Genomic DNA, 18,297 nt, shown 5'->3' with positions numbered 1-18,297 from the left:
AGGCTCTGAGTGCTGCCCTGCATGTGGCTGAGCTGGGTCCTGCCCACAGCTGTGCCTCTGCCTTTGCCTTTTGTTCTGCTTGTTTTTATCTGCCCTGTGGATGATTCATTGTTGTTGTTTGTGTACCCACACCCACAGTCCTGACCATGGGTGTCCCTGTGGAGTGACAGCTCTCATGACCCACATAAAGATTGGAAAAGACAGCACGTGGAGAAATGCCAGTTCCTTTGCTCCCAAACAGTCATGATTTTATTGCTTCTGTCTCCCAGATAAGGGCAGGTGATGACGGCAAGAACTCAGGGGAGAGGCAACATTGCTCAAATCTATGGGTGACGTCCCTGGAGACATTGACGTGTCTGCTGGACCTTGGAAAGGAGCCAGCAGGGTATGAGAAAAGACTTTTTCCTTCTGAGAGGAGGGTATCTTACCTCATCCATTAGTGGCTGTCAGTGGGATTCCCCAAAAAATATAAGAGGGACCCTGACATGTCCGAGCAGTGTTCCCCAATCACCCTGTGCTGGAAAGGGAGGATGAGCTGTCTGCCAGGCACAGGGTGTAACTGGTCTGGAGAGGAACTTCACACAGGAGAACAGAGGGCTGCACCATGTCCCACCTCACAGGGCTTCCCAGTACAGGCCAGTGTCCTCCCACAGCCCCAGTGCCATGGTCCCTCGGGCTGGCACTGGCCATGGGCAGACCTTCGCCCTGGGATGGGGCAGGACACTTCTGCCCCACACAGGGTATCTGCTGTGGGCTGTAACCAGCCCTGTGATGGCCCCACTGCTTCCAGAACCCCCTTCTCCCCTTTGTGGCCCTCCATCTCCAGCTGTGATCCCCACACCCCAGTGCTGAGCCTCTGCCCCACATGGCCATGCTCCCTTTCCTGGAGCATCTCCAGCAGGCAGGGTGGGGAAAGCAAAACCAGAGAGCACACAGCTGTGGGGAGGGTATTACACAGCACGTGGCAGCTCCAGCTCACCAGGCCATGGCTCAGGGCCCCCCACGACAAGTCCACAGCCCCAGGGCACATGGGGGTGATCCCTGGGCAGCAGCTCCTTGCACAGAGTGGCAGTGGGACCCAGTGGCCTCAGCCGCATCTGGAGCCAGCACTGCTACAGACGCTCATAGCCTGAGGAGTTTCTCTGGCAGCACATGGCTGTGAGCAGACAGAAGGTGAGGATGAGCATGATGGCCAGTAACACTGTGGCTGCCATCCAGCGGCTTCTCTGGAGCACTATGACTGCCGGGGAAGGCTCTGAGGGAATCATGTTGGTGAGATTGAGCATGTAGCCCAGAGTCCAGCCCACGTCTACGTTAGCAACCTGAGCAGACAGAGGAGGGAGAGGGATGTAAAAGGCTGCAAAGTACCAGGCAAGCTGCAGAGCTAGAGAAAACCTCTGCTACTGCACCCACAGGTCCTGCTCCATAGCCATTGCATCTGTGCCCACCTTGGGCTGCAAGGCCCCATTAGTGAGATAAAGTGGGGGAGAGCATAAGGAACCAGGCCTGATGTCCCAGCAGGTGCTGGATGTAGCTCAAGAACTGCCCTGGGTATGGGCAGTGGGGCCGTGCTGGCCCAGTATCCCTTGTCAGGGCAGGGGCAGCAGCAGGGTGGGCACGAGCCATTTCATGGCACAAAGTGTGGGAGCTGGGGGCAGCTGGTCACTCTACCTGCTGGACGAAGTGGATGTTAAGCCATGTTTTCTTGTTGAACTTGTAGCCTTGCAGGAGAAGGGTGAGGATGTAGGAGTTGACTGCACAGGCATCACGGAGGTGGGTCCTGTTTGTTGTGGGGAACAACTGTTGCACCTGGAGAGGTGGGAGAACAGGGGTGGGCTGCCAGCATGGGGCAGTGCTTGGTGTGCCCACACTGGGGAGCAGCCCTCAGTGCAGCTGGGGATAAAGACTGGGAGAGCACAGAGGACCCAGAAGGCCATTGGCTGCTCTCCCATGTCTCTCCAGGTCCTGAGATTTTTGTGTTCCTCCCAGAAATTTCCAGCTGCCCCCAGCAAAGGATGGGCTGCAGATGAGCTTTCAGGCTGCCCAGTACCCAGAAGAAATGCAGTCAGGGAGTGGCACCTCCTGAGCAGGATCTCACCTTGTCCCAGGTCATGGCGCAGAACTCTCTGATGGTGGCATTGACCAAGGCCAGGGACTGCCCACCCGTCAGGTTCAGAAAGTGAAGGGAATGATAAAACCCCGAAAAGGCCTGCACGTGTTTGAGACAGAAGGTGACAGGCTGGTAAAGCATCCAGGCCAAAACACCACCCGCCCCACCTCTGAAGGGGTCCCTGTAAGGCAGCTGTCCCTCATGGAGGGAACTGGGAATGTTCACCACACCACCACAGATTGGAGCTAGGGCAGCAGAGGTCCGGAGCTGCCTGGCACATGGGTGAGCACCCTGCCTGTCGCAGGGGTTCCCTTTTTCCCCACCCCTTCCCACAACCAGTGGCAGAGGAGGGTCCCACCCTCCCTCCTCCTCCACCCCCAGGCACAAGGACAGAGGCTCCTTACAAAGAACTGTCCCCGCACGGGGGGCTGATACACCCCATTGAACCCGCACGGCCTCGGGGCCCTGCAGCTGAAGTTGAAGAGTTTCTGGATGGCCATGCGGCACTTGGCTGGGTCCCCTGTGCCCGTCACCGTGAGCACCAGGGCAGGGCTGGCTGTGCTCGGGGCACGGACACACGGACTGTCGTACAGCTCTGCCACGGTGACGTTCTCCTGGTATCCACTGGGGTAGCAGGGGTGGGAGATCTGGGCACTTGGGCTGTCCTGGAGAGAGCAGAGCCGGGAATGGGGCTGGGTGGGCCATGCCACTGAGACCCCACCCACAGACACCCCAAAACGCAGGACCTGGGCCCTGGGAGGGTTTGAGGACAAGCAGCACCCACGCTGTGCATGACTAACCTGCCCACGGCTCTCCCTGTGCCCCCAAAGTCTGAGCTGTGCCGGGTGACGGTGGCACTGCCAACCCCGGGCGGTGGCACCTGCTCCCCAGAGTGGTGGCAGCTGCTCCCCAGGGCAGTGACACCTGCTCCCCAGGGCAGTGACACCTGCTCCCCAGGGCTCTGCTGGGGCTCTGCCTGCACTGACAGCTTGCTGCTCTCGGCACTCTCTCCGTGCCCACCGCACCCTGCGGGCCCTTGGACGGGCAGCACCGAAGGTGCATCCCGACTGTGCTCCGGGAGCAGCCCTGGATTGCAGGGCACAGGGATGGGAGCTCTGGCCCAGGGCAGTGGGGAGGGCACCGCACAGCCAGGAAGCCACGTGGGGAATGTGCTGGGAATTCTCTCTGGGCACAAACTCAGCCAGGGAGAGCAAAGGGACACAGGGAAAACCTACAGATACAGCTGGCCTTGGGAGAGTACAGAAAATGCCATTCCATGTCAGGGTCTGGGGAGAAGGGAGCCCTGGCAGGGAACCACCACCACCCTCCACCCAAAGGAGGGAATTTCTGGTTCCATGGATAAAATCTCAAGCTCTCTCAATTCCCTAACACTTCAGCCACAGGCAAGCCCAACATTTCTGGGGGACATGTTTCATGGCATGGGGGATGGCTGAGCAGCTCCTGGGCTGAGGCTGCAGTACCTGGTGCAGAGCTGCCAGCAGCATCTTCAGGGCCTGTGTCTGCCCATAGCACAGGTAGCTGTGGCTGTACAGAGAGTAGTTGGTGCCGTACAGCCGGAAGAAGACGGAGGTGTTCCTGTCCTCCACGGCCACTCCGGGCTGGAAGGTTATTTGTGTCGAGGCACCTCCAAGGTCCAGAGCTCCAAGAACCTCGGTGTCCTGGGGATGTTCCCATTTCTCTGCAAAGGAAAACTGGACCAATACACAGCAAGTGTTAGTCTGAACTGCAGGGAGTCGCAGCCCCTGTGAAAACCCTCATGGTTCTGGGGCTCAGAAGCCCCAGAGGGACCTTCCATGTCCTGTCTCCCTGTTTCACCCTCACCTGCCCACACCCTCCTCAACCCACACAGACTTCCATGGAGCACTGAGCTCTGACCCCCTGGCTCTGCACATCTCCTGCCATCCCAAGACTTCGAGGAGGGAAAAGGGAACTCCTTCATCTGGGGGCTGACACTGCTGCATCCCTGTGATACCAAAATCCACCCCTGTGTCAGTGGAGAGCACAGAGCTGGGCTCAGCTGGACACAAAGATCCTGGGAATCACAGCAGTGGCTTTGAATCTGCAGCCCACGACCACAGGTGACATGGAGCTGGGTGACCAGTGCCCTAAAACTACACTCTTCTCTCTTCTGGGAACCAGGAAATGTGGCTGTAGCTCAGACAGGGACATTGTCAGTGCTCCCCTGCCCTGCCCTCCCCCGAGCACACACCTTGACAAGTGTCTCCAGCAGGTAGTTGACGGTGATCCAGCCAAAGGAGCCCTCCTCTCTGCCCGTCAGGATCCGAGCTCCACGGAACTCCACGGGGTACTCCCCAATGGCCTTGGCCACCTCGGCCAACACCTGCTCAGCCTTGGTGCTGTTCTGCTCCCTGCCAGGGAAGGGACAAACACGGGTGGTGCAGGAGGCCTCGGCTGGCAGCGGTGAGAGCCGCCCTGGCAGCGAGAGGCTGCTGTGCCCTGCCAGGGAGCAGAGCTGCTCACAGATGGGCACGGCCCCCCATCACTGCCCTGCCTGGGGCTGCCTCCCGACAGCCACAAAGCCCTCACCTGGGGCATTGGGAATCTCCCAAAAAACGCTGCCTGTGGGCTCTGCCGCAGCACCGGGAATGTTAATGCCACTCTGGCAAAGGGGCTTCACCCCCTTCTGGGGCTGCTGCCAGGCTGGCACTGCAGTGGGCTGGGGGCATCCCCCGGGCACGGCCAGTGGCTGCCCCGGACACCCCCTGCACTGCAGACAGGGCTGCTCTGCCCACCCCCACGGCCTGCCTGGGCAGCCCCCCGTGTCCCAGCCCCCCATCCAGCCCCTGCTCCGGCCGCAGCAGCGCGGTGGGCACGGGGCGGGCACGGCCCCGGCACTGCGGTACCTCAGCAGCCGCATGCCGGCCGTGGCCCCCAGGTACGTGGGGGTGTCCCGCTGCTGCTCTGCCGGCACCATCTTCATGGCCTGGTCCAGGCAGGGCTTCAGGCTGGCACCAGCCCCCGCGGGGTCGTCGGCATAGCTGGAGATGCCGGGGCCTGCCAGAGGGTACCAGTGATGGAGACAGTCCAGTTCCATCCCGCAGGGACAGCACAGCAGGGGATATGCCCACCCATTCCCTCAGCCCAGAGAGGTCTATTGGACTTCCTCAGCAATACCCAGATGTCCCAGTCACAGCCAAAACCCTTCTGTGGTCAGTACTGTACAGTTTACCAAAATGCAAACTGGTGACCCAAGGAGCAGTCAGGAACCACCTATGAGAAACAAGGTGGCCCACTGGATTGCTCAGGGACTTATGTAGGGGTTTTGGGAGTCCTTGTGTGCACATGGAGCTGTACCTTATGGAAGAAGCTGTGAAGAGATGTTGTGGGAAGAAGAGCCAAGGAAGCAGAGGCACTAGAAAAGGAGCAAACTGCATATCCAGCATCCCAAGCTGTGCAGTGATGCACAGCTGGACAGGACTGGCTTCAGGACCTGTGCTAACTGGGGGCCAATTTCCTCGCCCAGCTCTGCATTCCACAGTTACTGCAGGGCTCCCTCAGGTGCAAACCAGCCCCTAACACTGTCCTGTCGTTCCTCACCAGGTCATTTCCCTTCAGCCCAGAGCAGGGTGAAAGACTCAGATCAGCAACAATGTTGTAAGAGTCTGTGACAGCGATCCACAAGGCTGGGAGAGGGGCAGGCACATCCCGGCACACTCACCGGACACGGTGCAAACATCCACCTGGGACACGATGCCGGTGCCGTTCTCCTTGTCCGTGCGCCAGCGGTAGGTGTAGAGGGACGTGTGTGTGGAGCCAGCGTCGAACACCAGACCGTACTGGGGGACACAGAGGGGACAGGGGGTCACGTCTCTCTCGGGGCTGCACCAAGTGCCACGGGGGGTTCTGAGAGCTTCCCATGTGTGAGCGTGAGCAGCAGAGGTTTGCGGGTCCACCCTCCTGTTAAGCAGCCCTGCCCCACCTCTAACAGCCCCGGTTTTGCCATTCCAGCGGGTTACGGCTCAGGGAGGAAGGACACACAGGTCAGTGGGGGATTCAAAGCAGGGAGGCACCCGGGCACGGCCCAAAGGGTTCAGGCTGCTCCCAGACCTTTGACAAATCTCACAAAACCTGACAGTTTTTAGCAGATCGACGGCAGAAAGCAGCACAGGAGAGAGGTGTAAACCCAACAGGTGACCTGGACTTCTGAAAGCAGGGAAAGAGAGCCTGGGATGGCAGATGGAACAGTCACGGGGAGAGGGCTGTGCTTCTCTTTCCCATCCTTAGCAAGAAGCCAGGACCGTGATTTGAGGGTGGTTAGTCAGCCCAGTTCCACCTTGATAAGGATAAGCCCTGAAAAGTTGGACTGGTTATAGGAAGATTTGCAAGCAGAGAGAAAGGCAGGGCTGATGGAAGAATGAGAGGTGGAAAAGGGCTGGTGGTCATTCCCGGGCTCCCCCAGGTCCCACTGGGCACCTACTTTGTTCCTCATAGGAAGGGCAGCATCCTTTGCCGGGGTCAGGACCAGCAGGAAGACAGCCACCCCCAGCACTCCCAGCAGGGCCGCCGAGCTCCAGCCCACCGCCCGGAGCAGGCGCGGCGGCATCGATGGTCTGTGGCGGGGGAAGGTCTTTGGGAGGGTCTTTGGGGGGATCTGTGGGGAGGGACGGCCGTTGGGAGGGTGTGCGGTGGGGGATGGCCTTTAGGGGGGTCATTGGGGAGGGATGGTCTTTGGGAAGGTCTGTGCAAAGCGATGAGTTTGGCAGGGGTCATTGGGGAGACCTGGATTTGGGACGGATCATTTGGGGGGATGGTCTTTGGGAGGAAGGTTTGCGAGGAGGCGGGGTCTTTAGGAGGAGGGTCTACAGGGAGGGACTGTGGGCAGGGATGGCTGTTGGGAGGAGGGTCTGCGGGAAGGGAGGGTCTTTAGGAGTAGGATCAGTGGGGAGGGATGGTCTTTGGGAGGGTCTGCAGGGAGGGAGGGTCTTTAGGCGGAGGGTTTGCAGGGTGGGATGATCTTTGGGAGGAGGGTCTGTGGGCCGGGATGGTCTTTGGGAGGAGGATCTGTGGGAGGGATGGTCTTTCGGAGGGCCTGCGGGAGAGAGGATCTTTGGGAAGGGATGGTCTTTAGGAAGGTCTGCGGGGAGGGACGGACTTTGCCAGGGCAGCCCAAACCCACTTGTCCCTGCCCCGAACCTCCACCCCCTGTGAGATCCCCTTCTCCCAGCAGCTCGGGATCCCCCACCCCTGCGTGACCCCCGGGACACGAGGCGGACGAGTGGGGACACCATGAACTTGGCTGCCCCGACCCGCTGGGAAGGGGCAAGGGGCGCAGCTCGCTCCTGCCGCGGTCCCGCCGCCCCCGTACCTGTTCCGGGACCACCTCCGTCCGCGGGCGTGGGGCGGCGATCGGGGCACAGCCAACCCCGGCGGCCCCGGGCCCTGCGGGGAAGCGAAAGTGGAGCTGAGCCGCTCTCGGACGTCCGGGGCTGGCCGGGGCGGGCTCTGGGCGCTGCCGCGGGCGGAGAGAGCGGGAAGCTTGGGGCTGCAGCTGCCTGCACGGGGCACCCGGGCTGCCTGCACCCTGCCTGCGCCTCTGCCTGCACCCTGCCTGTACCTCTGCCTGTTCTGTGCCCGCTCCCTGCCTGCACCACGCTCCTGTGCCCCTGCCTGCCGCTGCTGCAATGACCCAAGGCTGTGCGACACGTCCTGGCCGTGGGGGCAGACAGGACCCTGGCCATGGTGGCAGTTCGGTCCCTGCCTGTGGGGATGGATCCCACGTGGATGGCCGTGGAGACAGGTCTTCACTCGCCAGGTCCCTACTGCTGTCCTGGGTTCCTCTGCCAGCTTGGCTCTGCCTGCAGAGGGGCAGTGCGGGTCCGGCAGAGCCAGGTGACAGCAGGGTGACAGCAAGGTGACAGCAGGGTGACAGCAGGGTGACAGGGCAGGCGCTGCCTCTCGCAGTGTGCTTGTGCAGCAGGTCTGGGCAGGGATGTCTGTGGGGCTCCCGGAGCTCAGGCTCTGCCTCGTCGCGGGACCGGGTGCTCTCAGGCGGGATCCCGGGGGACGGGGGGAGCCTGGGGATCTGCTCCCCCGCCGATCCCTCCGGTCACCGCAGGCCCCCCCCTGCCCTCGGGCTGAGCGCTCCGGGCTGCCCCGCTCCTCCGGCAGCGAAGTGGTTAACCCCGGATGCTATTTCCACCCCGGCTCTCCAACCCCAGCCCCGCTGCCTCCTGAACGAGCGCTCTCCAGGGCAGGTTGCTGGTGCGGGGCCAAGGGGAGGGCCACACCAGCGGACAGCCTTTGTCCCAGGAGCGGGCTCCCGGCTCCAGGTACGCGCCGACTCCGGGACAAGCGCGGCGGGGCCGGAGCGACGGCCGGAGCCGTCGGGTGAGCCGGGGCAGGGGCTGGTGCCCCCCGAGGGAGTGGGCTGGGAGCGGGCCCTGGGCAGCAGCGGGACCGGTGCCAAGGGGAAACACGCTCTGTGGGCTGCAGGGGCAGGAGGACAGGGCTGGGGAGGGCAGTCGTGGTGCCCAGGTGCGAGGGGCAGAGGGACCCAGGTGGGGCATGGACAAGGCACGGAGGGCACTGCCGAGACCCAGCGCTGGTGGGAGGCGGGAGGCAGGGGACCGCTCTGCCTGGCAAAGATGCTCCTGGTATCCATATCCACCCTCTTAGAACCTTCAGAGCCCTTTTGCCTTTCAAATCCCAAACGTGCCTGGTGGGGAAGCCAGCTCCCGGTTTTCCTGAGCAACAGGCAGTTTAGATCCTTCAGGGTCTCTGACCCTTCCCTCCCAAATGCTGAGGCCTCACTCCCTGTGCACGAGGAATGCTGCAGGTGAGGGATGTCCCACGGGTGTTGGTCAAGCTCTTTGTTGTGCCCAGTCGTACACAAACAAGTGCAGCCTGGTCCAGATGCTGGGCACAGCTGGGAGCTTTCCACACATGGAAGTAGATGGGCACTGCACAGCAACGTGCCTCGTCTGCAGCTTTGGAGGCATCACAACCACCTTCCCATCCCTGCTGCTCACTGAACCTGCAGGGATGGGAGCAGGTACTGGAGGTGGCCAGCCCCTGGTGCCATGGCAGGGCTGGGCAGATCAATCAGCTTCTCACACACCTCTCGCCTTGTTTTCCACATGCTGAGCTCCCTCTCTGTGCCCTGTTCTCCTCCCTGCTCTCCTGCCTTTGGATGTTCCCTCCTGCTCAGTCAAAATGGGATTAGTCCCTACCAGAGCAGGGGGAGCCCATTTCCCACCCACTCCTGTGTTCAAGATGATGCAGTTTTATCACCAGTTCCTATACTTCCATCACACAGTGCCTGGGACAGAATTTTCCAGGATATGGGCTGGGCTGGGGACTTTTGCCATTGCTTTGTTTTTTACCTGGAGCAGATGAATCACATCCCAACAGCAGTTATATCTGGGCACACTCTAGCAGGGCTAATAGGACTGGAAATGTGACAACTGGGAATATGGTTTAGTGGTGATCATGGTGGTGCTGAGTTAAGGATTGGACTTGATCATTTTGAATCAATAACCACTCTGATGATTCGAAGAGGTCTTTTCCAATCTTAATGATTCCCTGTTTCTATGATAGGGATTAATCAGCAGCTTCCATATGATCTCTTCTGGCCATTGCTACTGTTGAGGGAAGGGCTCTGGCTGTAGGATAAGGTCTGATAAGGGATTTCAGTAGTCCTGTGTCCCAGGAAGCTGCTGTTCTTCATTGTGCATCTCATGGCATGCAGGACATAACTCACCCTTGTTCGTCGCCGGAGATGCTGACCCCAAAACAGGAATCAGCATCTCCTTTGACTTTCCCAAAGGTCTTTCCTCTCTGCAGACCTGGGAAAAAGGCAGAGAAATTTCTTAGGGGAGAATTATGTAGCCAAGTGACAGCTCCAGGTTCCACCCAAAGCACTGGTAGGGTTAAACCACATCTTTGGGTTGTGCCCAGGGCTCTCAGGACATCCACTGTTCAGCCAGAGTGTGAAGAAAGGTCAGCCTGGCTCCCCACAGGCATCCTGCCTGTGCCGCTCATGCTGCAGGGCAGGGCAGCGCAGGAGGAGGAGGAGGAGGGAGAGCTGTGCATTTGCAAAAGCCCATCTGGACCAGCTGTGAGGTGCTGACCATGTGCACATGTCATCGTCCCTGTTCTCAGGTCACAGAGAACCAGACCCTTTGGCTTTGCTTCTCTGCTTGCAATTTCTTATGGGTGTCTTGGGGCTGGTTCTGCTGGGAGCTGAGCTCTGGCAGACAAGTGGGAGGTGCAGGCCCTGCTCCAGTGCCAGGCGCCATTGCTGTGACCATGCCAGCCTGGCTATGGGCTGTGTGCCCAGATTGGCAGGAACTTCCCTCCTCTGCCCTCCTGCCTGCCCTTGGGGCTGCAGGAGAGGCTTGGGGAGCACCACAGGCAAGGACACTGACCCTGTGTGTCTCTTACCTGCTGTGGCACCGGCAAGAGTGGAGAAGAGCTGGACCAGGCAGACTACACATGGCTGGAGATGCTGTTCTCCTGCCTGGAGCAGAGAAGACCTTCTCAGGGACACTCTGGGCCTGTTGGACAATAGATGTTACCTGATGGTCCAAGTGTTGTGGAATGGGTTTTGCAGTGGCAGCATGTGCGTGCTGCCCACACAGAGGGATGCAGCTCTGGCCACACTGGGAAGCTGGCAGGGCATGGTCCTGCTCCCAGGCTGGGATTCCAGCCAGTCACAGCTGTGCTTACCCCAGTGATCCTGCTGGGAAGGCAGATGCTGACCTGCCACTCAGCTGGCAGTTTGAGCAGGGCAGAGGGCTGGGGCCAAGGCACAGAGGGCTCTGAGGGGCTGCAGGTGAGAAGGCAGGGCCGAAAAAGCCATGCTGAAAATCCTCCAAAGAAGGAGTGCTCAGGACAGGATGTCCCAGCCCAGGGACTGCCAAGAGCCCTGTTGGAGTGAGTCCACAGGAGACCATGCAGATGCTCCAAGAGTTGGAGCACTTCTGCTCTGGAGACAGGCTGAAAGACCTGGGAGTGTTCACCTGGAAAGGGAAGGCTCTGAGGAGACCTTTCTGTGGCTTTTCAGTGCTCAAAGGATACTTATAAGAAAGATGGGGACAAAACTTTTAGAAGAGCTTCTAGTTATAGGACAAGGGGTGATGGTTTTAAACTAAAAGAGAGGAGATTTATATTAGATGTAAGAGATTTTTTTGTAATGAGGGTGGTGAGGCCCTGGCACCGCTTGCCCGGAGATGCTGTGGCTGCCCCATCCCTGGAAGTGTTCAAGGTCAGGTTGGATGGGGCTCAGAATAACCTTGTATAGTGGAAGGTGGACCTGCCCATGGCAGGGGGTTTGTACTAGATGTGTTTTAAATGTCCCTTCTGACCCAAAGCATTCTATGGTTCCATGGTAAAGCAGCTGTGCACCACAGGATGGCTCCACTGTGGGGGAAGAGGAAGGTCCCATCTTGACAGGTCCCATATCCATCCATGAGATTTGCGTTTCAAAACTGTCTTTGCAAATGCTGAGGTGTGAGCTGGGGCCTGGGGCTGTCCTTGCAGGTTGGAGGAGGAATGGACTCCAAAGCCAAGGCCATTGCTGGTCTCCTGGCAGCCACCTGTGTCTGCAGCATCATCGCCCTTGTTCTGAGTGTTGTGAATGTGAAGGATGTGTTTCTGCCCCCAAGCATCAAGGTGGGTCCTTGGGAGGAGCACAGCCACCCATTCTCCCCTGAGTGCTGACTCCCCACTGGGTGTTGGATTTGGCCCAGGTTTAAGGTGGGCTGTGCAGTTTGTGCCCCAAGGCTGGAGTGGGTCTAGGCTGAGTTTGGTCACTGTGAGTGGCCCTGCAGCACACACAGCCTTTTCATCACAAAGCACTGCCTGCTCCAAGGGCTTGGGATGGATCCTTGTCCCCAGCACAGCTGGTGACTGCAATGCCACCAGAATTTCTCTGTCCTGGTGACAGTCTTGACTTGACCACTCAAGGTTCCTCTGCCCACGAGGAGCTCTGCTGGCTCTCCTGGAGCTTCACTGTCTGCAGTGGGTGACACTGGTGGGTGACACTGGCCTGCACCCCCCCACAGCCCATGTCCCCTCTGTGTCCCCCAGTACGGTCTGGTGTTCGACGCTGGCTCCACACACACGTCCCTCTACACCTACCGCTGGCGCGCGGACAAGGAGAACGGCACCGGCATCGTGTCCCAGGTGGATGTTTGCACCGTGTCCGGTGAGTGTGCCGGGATGTGCCTCCCCTCTCCCTGCCCCAGCTCACCTGGGGGTGCTGTGGCTGGCAGCCCTGGTGCTTGCCAGGGTGGTTGTTCCACATGCCAAAGCTGGTTCTTGTCAGGTGTGCTGAATGGCTTCTTTACTTGTTTGTTTGTTTGTTTGTTTGTTTGTTTGTTGAGCATTTTTAAATGCCCACAGGGGTCTTTATTCCTATTGCAAAGGTGCTATCAAGCTTTGACACAAGAACAAGTCTCTCCAGGGGAAGGGAACAGGCCAGGCAGGGGATGTAGGCTCAGATAAATGGTACTTGTAGCTGGGCTAGGGCTGGCAAATGTCACCAGGCCAAGGCAGATGTGCTTGGGCAGGAGGTGAGAGGGCTCAGGGCTCAGCTCAGCCTCCTGTCCTGCTGAGCAGCAGAGGCAGTTATGGGTTAACTGCCAAGGCCCGGCCAAGGGCAAAGTGTAACAGGTGGTGCACAGGGCAATGGCAGTAGTTGTGTGCAAAGCTCCCAGGAAGGTAAATAATGATATTTTCACCCTGGAGCCTGTTCCTACCCACCACAGGACCATGGCGGGTGCTCAGATCTGGTGCCAGCCTCTGAACACAGGAGCTCGGGCAGGCTGTGCAGAGGGCAGCTCCGTGTGTTGTCAGCTCCACATGCCATTGCAGCAGGACATAGGAGAGCCTGCCCCTTCCTCAGGGAGATGAGGAATGGCTCTGGTTGTCACCAGGTCCTGCAGGACTGGCTGGCCATATCCAGACAGTTCAGCCCCCCGGGTTAAGCATGTGCTCAGGATCACAGCCACACACCGCAGCTCTCCTGCTCCATCCAGAGCAGCAGCTCAGCTCACCGCGGCTCCCGGGGGGTGTGGCTATGACACATCTGACAGACGAGCTCCAAACACCCGTTTCAGGGACATCCCTTGCAAGGGTAGGACTGGCCCGGGTGTGCAGCCAAAAACCCCTGCGGGCTTTCTAGGTGGGCATATCCCCTGCTGTGCTGTCCCTGCGGGATGGAACTGGACTGTCTCCATCACTGGTACCCTCTGGCAGGCCCCGGCATCTCCAGCTATGCCGACGACCCCGCGGGGGCTGGTGCCAGCCTGAAGCCCTGCCTGGACCAGGCCATGAAGATGGTGCCGGCAGAGCAGCAGCGGGACACCCCCACGTACCTGGGGGCCACGGCCGGCATGCGGCTGCTGAGGTACCGCAGTGCCGGGGCCGTGCCCGCCCCGTGCCCACCGCGCTGCTGCGGCCGGAGCAGGGGCTGGATGGGGGGCTGGGACACGGGGGGCTGCCCGGGCAGGCCGTGGGGGTGGGCAGAGCAGGGGGTGTCCGAGGCAGCCACTGGCCGTGCCCGGGGGATGCCCCCAGCCCACTGCAGTGCCAGCCTGGCAGCAGCCCCAGAAGGGGGTGAAGCCCCTTTGCCAGAGTGGCATTAACATTCCCGGTGCTGCGGCAGAGCCCACAGGCAGCGTTTTTTGGGAGATTCCCAATGCCCCAGGTGAGGGCTTTGTGGCTGTCAGGAGGCAGCCCCAGGCAGGGCAGTGATGGGGGGCCGTGCCCATCTGTGAGCAGCTCTGCTCCCTGGCAGGGCACAGCAGCCTCTCGCTGCCAGGGCGGCTCTCACCGCTGCCAGCCGAGGCCTCCTGCACCACCCGTGTTTGTCCCTTCCCTGGCAGGGAGCAGAACAGCACCAAGGCTGAGCAGGTGTTGGCCGAGGTGGCCAAGGCCATTGGGGAGTACCCCGTGGAGTTCCGTGGAGCTCGGATCCTGACGGGCAGAGAGGAGGGCTCCTTCGGCTGGATCACCGTCAACTACCTGCTGGAGACACTTGTCAAGGTGTGTGCTCGGGGGAGGGCAGGGCAGGGGAGCACTGACAATGTCCCTGTCTGAGCTACAGCCACATTTCCTGGTTCCCAGAAGAGAGAAGAGTGTAGTTTTAGGGCACTGGTCACCCAGCTCCATGTCACCTGTGGTCGTGGGCTGCAGATTCAAAGCCACTGCTGTGATTCCCAGGATCTTTGTGTCCAGCTGAGCCCAGCTCTGTGCTCTCCACTGACACAGGGGTGGATTTTGGTATCACAGGGATGCAGCAGTGTCAGCCCCCAGATGAAGGTGTTCCCTTTTCCCTCCTCGAAGTCTCGGGATGGCAGGAGATGTGCAGAGCCAGGGGGTCAGAGCTCAGTGCTCCGTGGAAGTCTGTGTGGGTTGAGGAGGGTGTGGGCAGGTGGGGGTGAAACAGGGAGACAGGACATGGAAGGTCCCTCTGGGGCTTCTGAGCCCCAGAACCATGAGGGTTTTCACAGGGGCTGCGACTCCCTGCAGTTCAGACTAACACTTGCTGTGTATTGGTCCAGTTTTCCTTTGCAGAGAAATGGGAACATCCCCAGGACACCGAGGTTCTTGGAGCTCTGGACCTTGGAGGTGCCTCGACACAAATAACCTTCCAGCCCGGAGTGGCCGTGGAGGACAGGAACACCTCCGTCTTCTTCCAGCTGTACGGCACCAACTACTCTCTGTACAGCCACAGCTACCTGTGCTATGGGCAGACACAGGCCCTGAAGATGCTGCTGGCAGCTCTGCACCAGGTACTGCAGCCTCAGCCCAGGAGCTGCTCTGCCATCCCCCATGCCATGAAACATGTCCCCCAGAAATGTTGGGCTTGCCTGTGGCTGAAGTGTTAGGGAATTGAGAGAGCTTGAGATTTTATCCATGGAACCAGAAATTCCCCCCTTTGGGTGGAGGGTGGTGGTGGTTCCCTGCCAGGGCTCCCTTCTCCCCAGACCCTGACGTGGAATGGCATTTTCTGTACTCTCCCAAGGCCAGCTGTATCTGTAGGTTTTCCCTGTGTCCCTTTGTTCTCCCTGGCTGAGTTTGTGCCCAGAGAGAATTCCCAGCACATTCCCCACGTGGCTTCCCGGCTGTGCAGTGCCCTCCCCACTGCCCTGGGCCAGAGCTCCCATCCCTGTGCCCTGCAATCCAGGGCTGCTCCCGGAGCACAGTCAGGATGCACCTTCGGTGCTGCCCATCCAAGGGCCCGCAGGGTGCGGTGGGCACGGAGAGAGTGCCGAGAGCAGCAAGCTGTCAGTGCAGGCAGAGCCCCAGCAGAGCCCTGGGGAGCAGGTGTCACTGCCCTGGGGAGCAGGTGCCACCGCCCTGGGGAGCAGGTGTCACTGCCCTGGGGAGCAGGTGCCACCGCCCGGGGCTGGCAGTGCCACCGTCACCCGGCACAGCTCAGATTTTGGGGGCTCAGGGAGAGCCGTGGGCAGGTTAGTCATGCACAGCGTGGGTGCTGCTTGTCCTCAAACCCTCCCAGGGCCCAGGTCCTGCGTTTTGGGGTGTCTGTGGGTGGGGTCTCAGTGGCATGGCCCACCCAGCCCCATTCCCGGCTCTGCTCTCTCCAGGACAGCCCAAGTGCCCAGATCTCCCACCCCTGCTACCCCAGTGGATACCAGGAGAACGTCACCGTGGCAGAGCTGTACGACAGTCCGTGTGTCCGTGCCCCGAGCACAGCCAGCCCTGCCCTGGTGCTCACGGTGACGGGCACAGGGGACCCAGCCAAGTGCCGCATGGCCATCCAGAAACTCTTCAACTTCAGCTGCAGGGCCCCGAGGCCGTGCGGGTTCAATGGGGTGTATCAGCCCCCCGTGCGGGGACAGTTCTTCGTAAGGAGCCTCTGTCCTTGTGCCTGGGGGAGGGGGAGGAGGGAGGGTGGGACCCTCCTCTGCCACTGGTTGTGGGAAGGGGTGGGGAAAAAGGGAATCCCAGAGTTAGTCCCATTTGCAAACCTCATCTCCTATACCAGGAAATGGTTTCTGCCTCCGGAGGGAAATGGGAAGTGCTTGCCTGAGGGAGCAAGTCTGAGCTAGCTCAGAGTGCAAACACCAGCTCTGGGGCTTGTCAGCCAGTTCCAGGGCTTTCTGGCAGACCTTCAGCTGGGCACTGGATGCAGAACGCTGGGAACTACATGGGACTCTGTCCCCAGGCAAGGAGGACACCTGGGTCTTTTTTCTCATGAGGGAGGAGATGTGGCTTTTACCACCTCCCCTTATCCCCCAGGCTTTTGCTGGGTTCTACTACACCTTCAGCTTCCTGAACCTGACCAGCCATCAGTCTCTGAATGAAGTCAACAGCACTGTCCTGGACTTCTGCAAGAGGAACTGGTCAGAGGTGAGAGCTCTGTGCAGGGCAGCCAGGAGCCCTGTGCTTGTCCTGCCCCAGATCTCTGTCTGGGGAGCACATGTCCTACTGTTTTCAGGGCTAGGGACACTTTCTGAGCATCTGCCTCATTCTCTGTTGCACTGTGGCCCACAGCTGGAGAAGTCCTTCCCGCAGTACAGGAAGTACCTACACACGTACTGCTCTGTGAGCAATTACATCTTGGCTCTGCTACTTGATGGCTACAAGTTCAATGAGCAAACCTGGAGCAACATCCACTTCAGCCGGCAGGTAAACACACCTGGAGTCGCCTGTGCCACAAATATGTCCTTGTTTCATGGCTGGTCCCCAGTGATCCCAGCACAGCTTCACTCCTTACTGCTCCTAAATCTCTGACCCAGTTCCTTTCTCACCTTCTCTGGTGTGAACATGACTGATCTAAAGGGGGTTGGGGAAGTGCAGAGCAAGATTTGCCTACTTTGGTCTCTGATGTTGTCATCACAGAGGTGATGGTGGCCCCAGAGTATGGTCAGGGCACTATATTTCCAGGATGGGAGAGAACAGGTTCAAGTTGATCCAGGGAGGCTTAGGTTATATATTAGGAATTATTTTTTCACAGAAAGGGTGGTCAGGCATTGGAACAGGCTGCCTAGAGCAGTGGTGGAGTCACCATCCTTGGAAGTGTTAAAAAAGCTTGTGGATGTGGCAGTGGAGGACATGGTTTAGTGGTGGACATGGTGGTGCTGCTGGATTGAACATTGGACTCAAAGACCTTAAAGGTCTTTTCCAACCTTAACACATCTATGGCCAGATTAGAAGGATTATCGGGAAGGAGAAAAGCTCAGATCCAGAATCATGTGCAGGCCTCAGAGGCACACCTGGGTCAGAGCCATCCCATATGTTCAGCTGTCCCTTAGTCCTGGGGAAACGGGGACAGCAAAGCTGGTGGCAAGATCAGGGTCACCCCACATGAAATGGCAGCTGGAACAGCCCGCAGGAGAGGTGCCCTTCAGTCCCTCTGGTGCCTGGGAGAGGTACTTTTGGGTGGTGCCCTCTGCTCTGTCCCCTCAGGCAGCAAACACGGACATCGGATGGACACTGGGCTTCATGCTGAACTTCACCAACATGATCCCTGCCGAGGCTCTGGAGCACGTCAAGGGCCACCAGCCTGGGCTGTGGGCAGGGACTGTCTCCTTCATCGTGCTGGCCATAGTGACAGGCCTGGTGGCTGTTTTTCTCCTGTGCTTCTGGAAAACTAAGTAGCTCCCAGGCTCCTGACTACAGGTATCCTGCCCACTAACCCAGGCAGGGAAGTGCTCCAGAAGAGCTGGAAGTGGGAGAAGAATGAGGGCATTAGACCCATCTCCATTGCTCAGGAGATCTGACTGGGTCATCTCTGTGAATGTGGAAGGTTACAAAGTTGTCTTGATCTCTCTGAACCTCTAAGAGGCAAAGACTCCTTTAATATGACTGCCAAAAACTGAGACTTGGTGGCTGGATGAAGCCAGATAAAATCAAATTAGAAATAAAATCCATTTTGTTTTTCAAATGTGAATGTCACTACCCAGCCTAGCACAGTTTCCTTGGCACTGCCTGTCCTGTTGGGCTGCTCTCCCAAGAGCCTTGGGAGGCAAGTGGTGATGGAGAGCAGTGGTGGGCACCCAACTCTGAGGAGAGGGATGACATCATCTGTGTCCTGCCCTGTGCAAGATGTGCAATATTTTTGTAGTGTATGACAGATGATCATCTCCAAAGACACTGTCAGCTGTCTTTAAAAATATTTACTGGCATATCTCAGCAGAAAAACACAAGTGGAAGTTGATTTAAGAGTTGCCAAC

At 59.1% G+C, this 18,297-nt stretch overlaps 2 protein-coding genes across 4 annotated transcripts; one reads left to right on the top strand and one right to left on the bottom strand.

The window, feature by feature from the left end:
* Positions 1-222: 222 nt before the first annotated feature.
* Positions 223-7,569, bottom strand: LOC139681049 (ectonucleoside triphosphate diphosphohydrolase 8-like). Of its 2 annotated transcripts, none has more exons than XM_071574189.1 (10): positions 7,458-7,569; positions 6,570-6,743; positions 5,811-5,928; positions 4,996-5,146; positions 4,341-4,500; positions 3,592-3,822; positions 2,515-2,775; positions 2,099-2,209; positions 1,672-1,809; positions 223-1,322 (listed from the first exon to the last, which is right to left on the bottom strand). In XM_071574189.1, the coding sequence occupies exons 2-10, from the start codon at positions 6,693-6,695 to the stop codon at positions 1,113-1,115; spliced, it is 1,506 nt and encodes a 501-aa protein (XP_071430290.1). In that variant the 5' UTR covers positions 6,696-6,743; positions 7,458-7,569; the 3' UTR covers positions 223-1,112. The 2 variants fall into 2 exon arrangements, with proteins under 2 accessions (XP_071430290.1, XP_071430291.1); XM_071574190.1 differs by having other exon boundaries at positions 6,570-6,702.
* Positions 7,570-8,382: 813 nt separating this feature from the next.
* Positions 8,383-18,014, top strand: ENTPD8 (ectonucleoside triphosphate diphosphohydrolase 8). 2 transcript variants are annotated; one of them, XM_071574219.1, is made up of 10 exons: positions 8,383-8,479; positions 11,633-11,764; positions 12,182-12,299; positions 13,352-13,502; positions 13,981-14,140; positions 14,659-14,889; positions 15,706-15,966; positions 16,361-16,471; positions 16,616-16,750; positions 17,531-18,014. In XM_071574219.1, exons 2-10 carry the CDS (start codon positions 11,645-11,647, stop codon positions 17,720-17,722), a joined length of 1,479 nt encoding a protein of 492 aa, XP_071430320.1. In that variant the 5' UTR covers positions 8,383-8,479; positions 11,633-11,644; the 3' UTR covers positions 17,723-18,014. The 2 variants fall into 2 exon arrangements, with proteins under 2 accessions (XP_071430320.1, XP_071430321.1); XM_071574220.1 differs by having other exon boundaries at positions 8,397-8,421.
* Positions 18,015-18,297: the final 283 nt, after the last annotated feature.

Source organism: Pithys albifrons, chromosome 20 (genome assembly GCF_047495875.1).
Source record: "Pithys albifrons albifrons isolate INPA30051 chromosome 20, PitAlb_v1, whole genome shotgun sequence".
Classification (NCBI taxonomy): Eukaryota; Metazoa; Chordata; class Aves; order Passeriformes; family Thamnophilidae; genus Pithys; species Pithys albifrons.
Note: the sequence above shows the minus strand (reverse complement) of the source record. Positions and strands in the feature narration are given on the sequence as shown.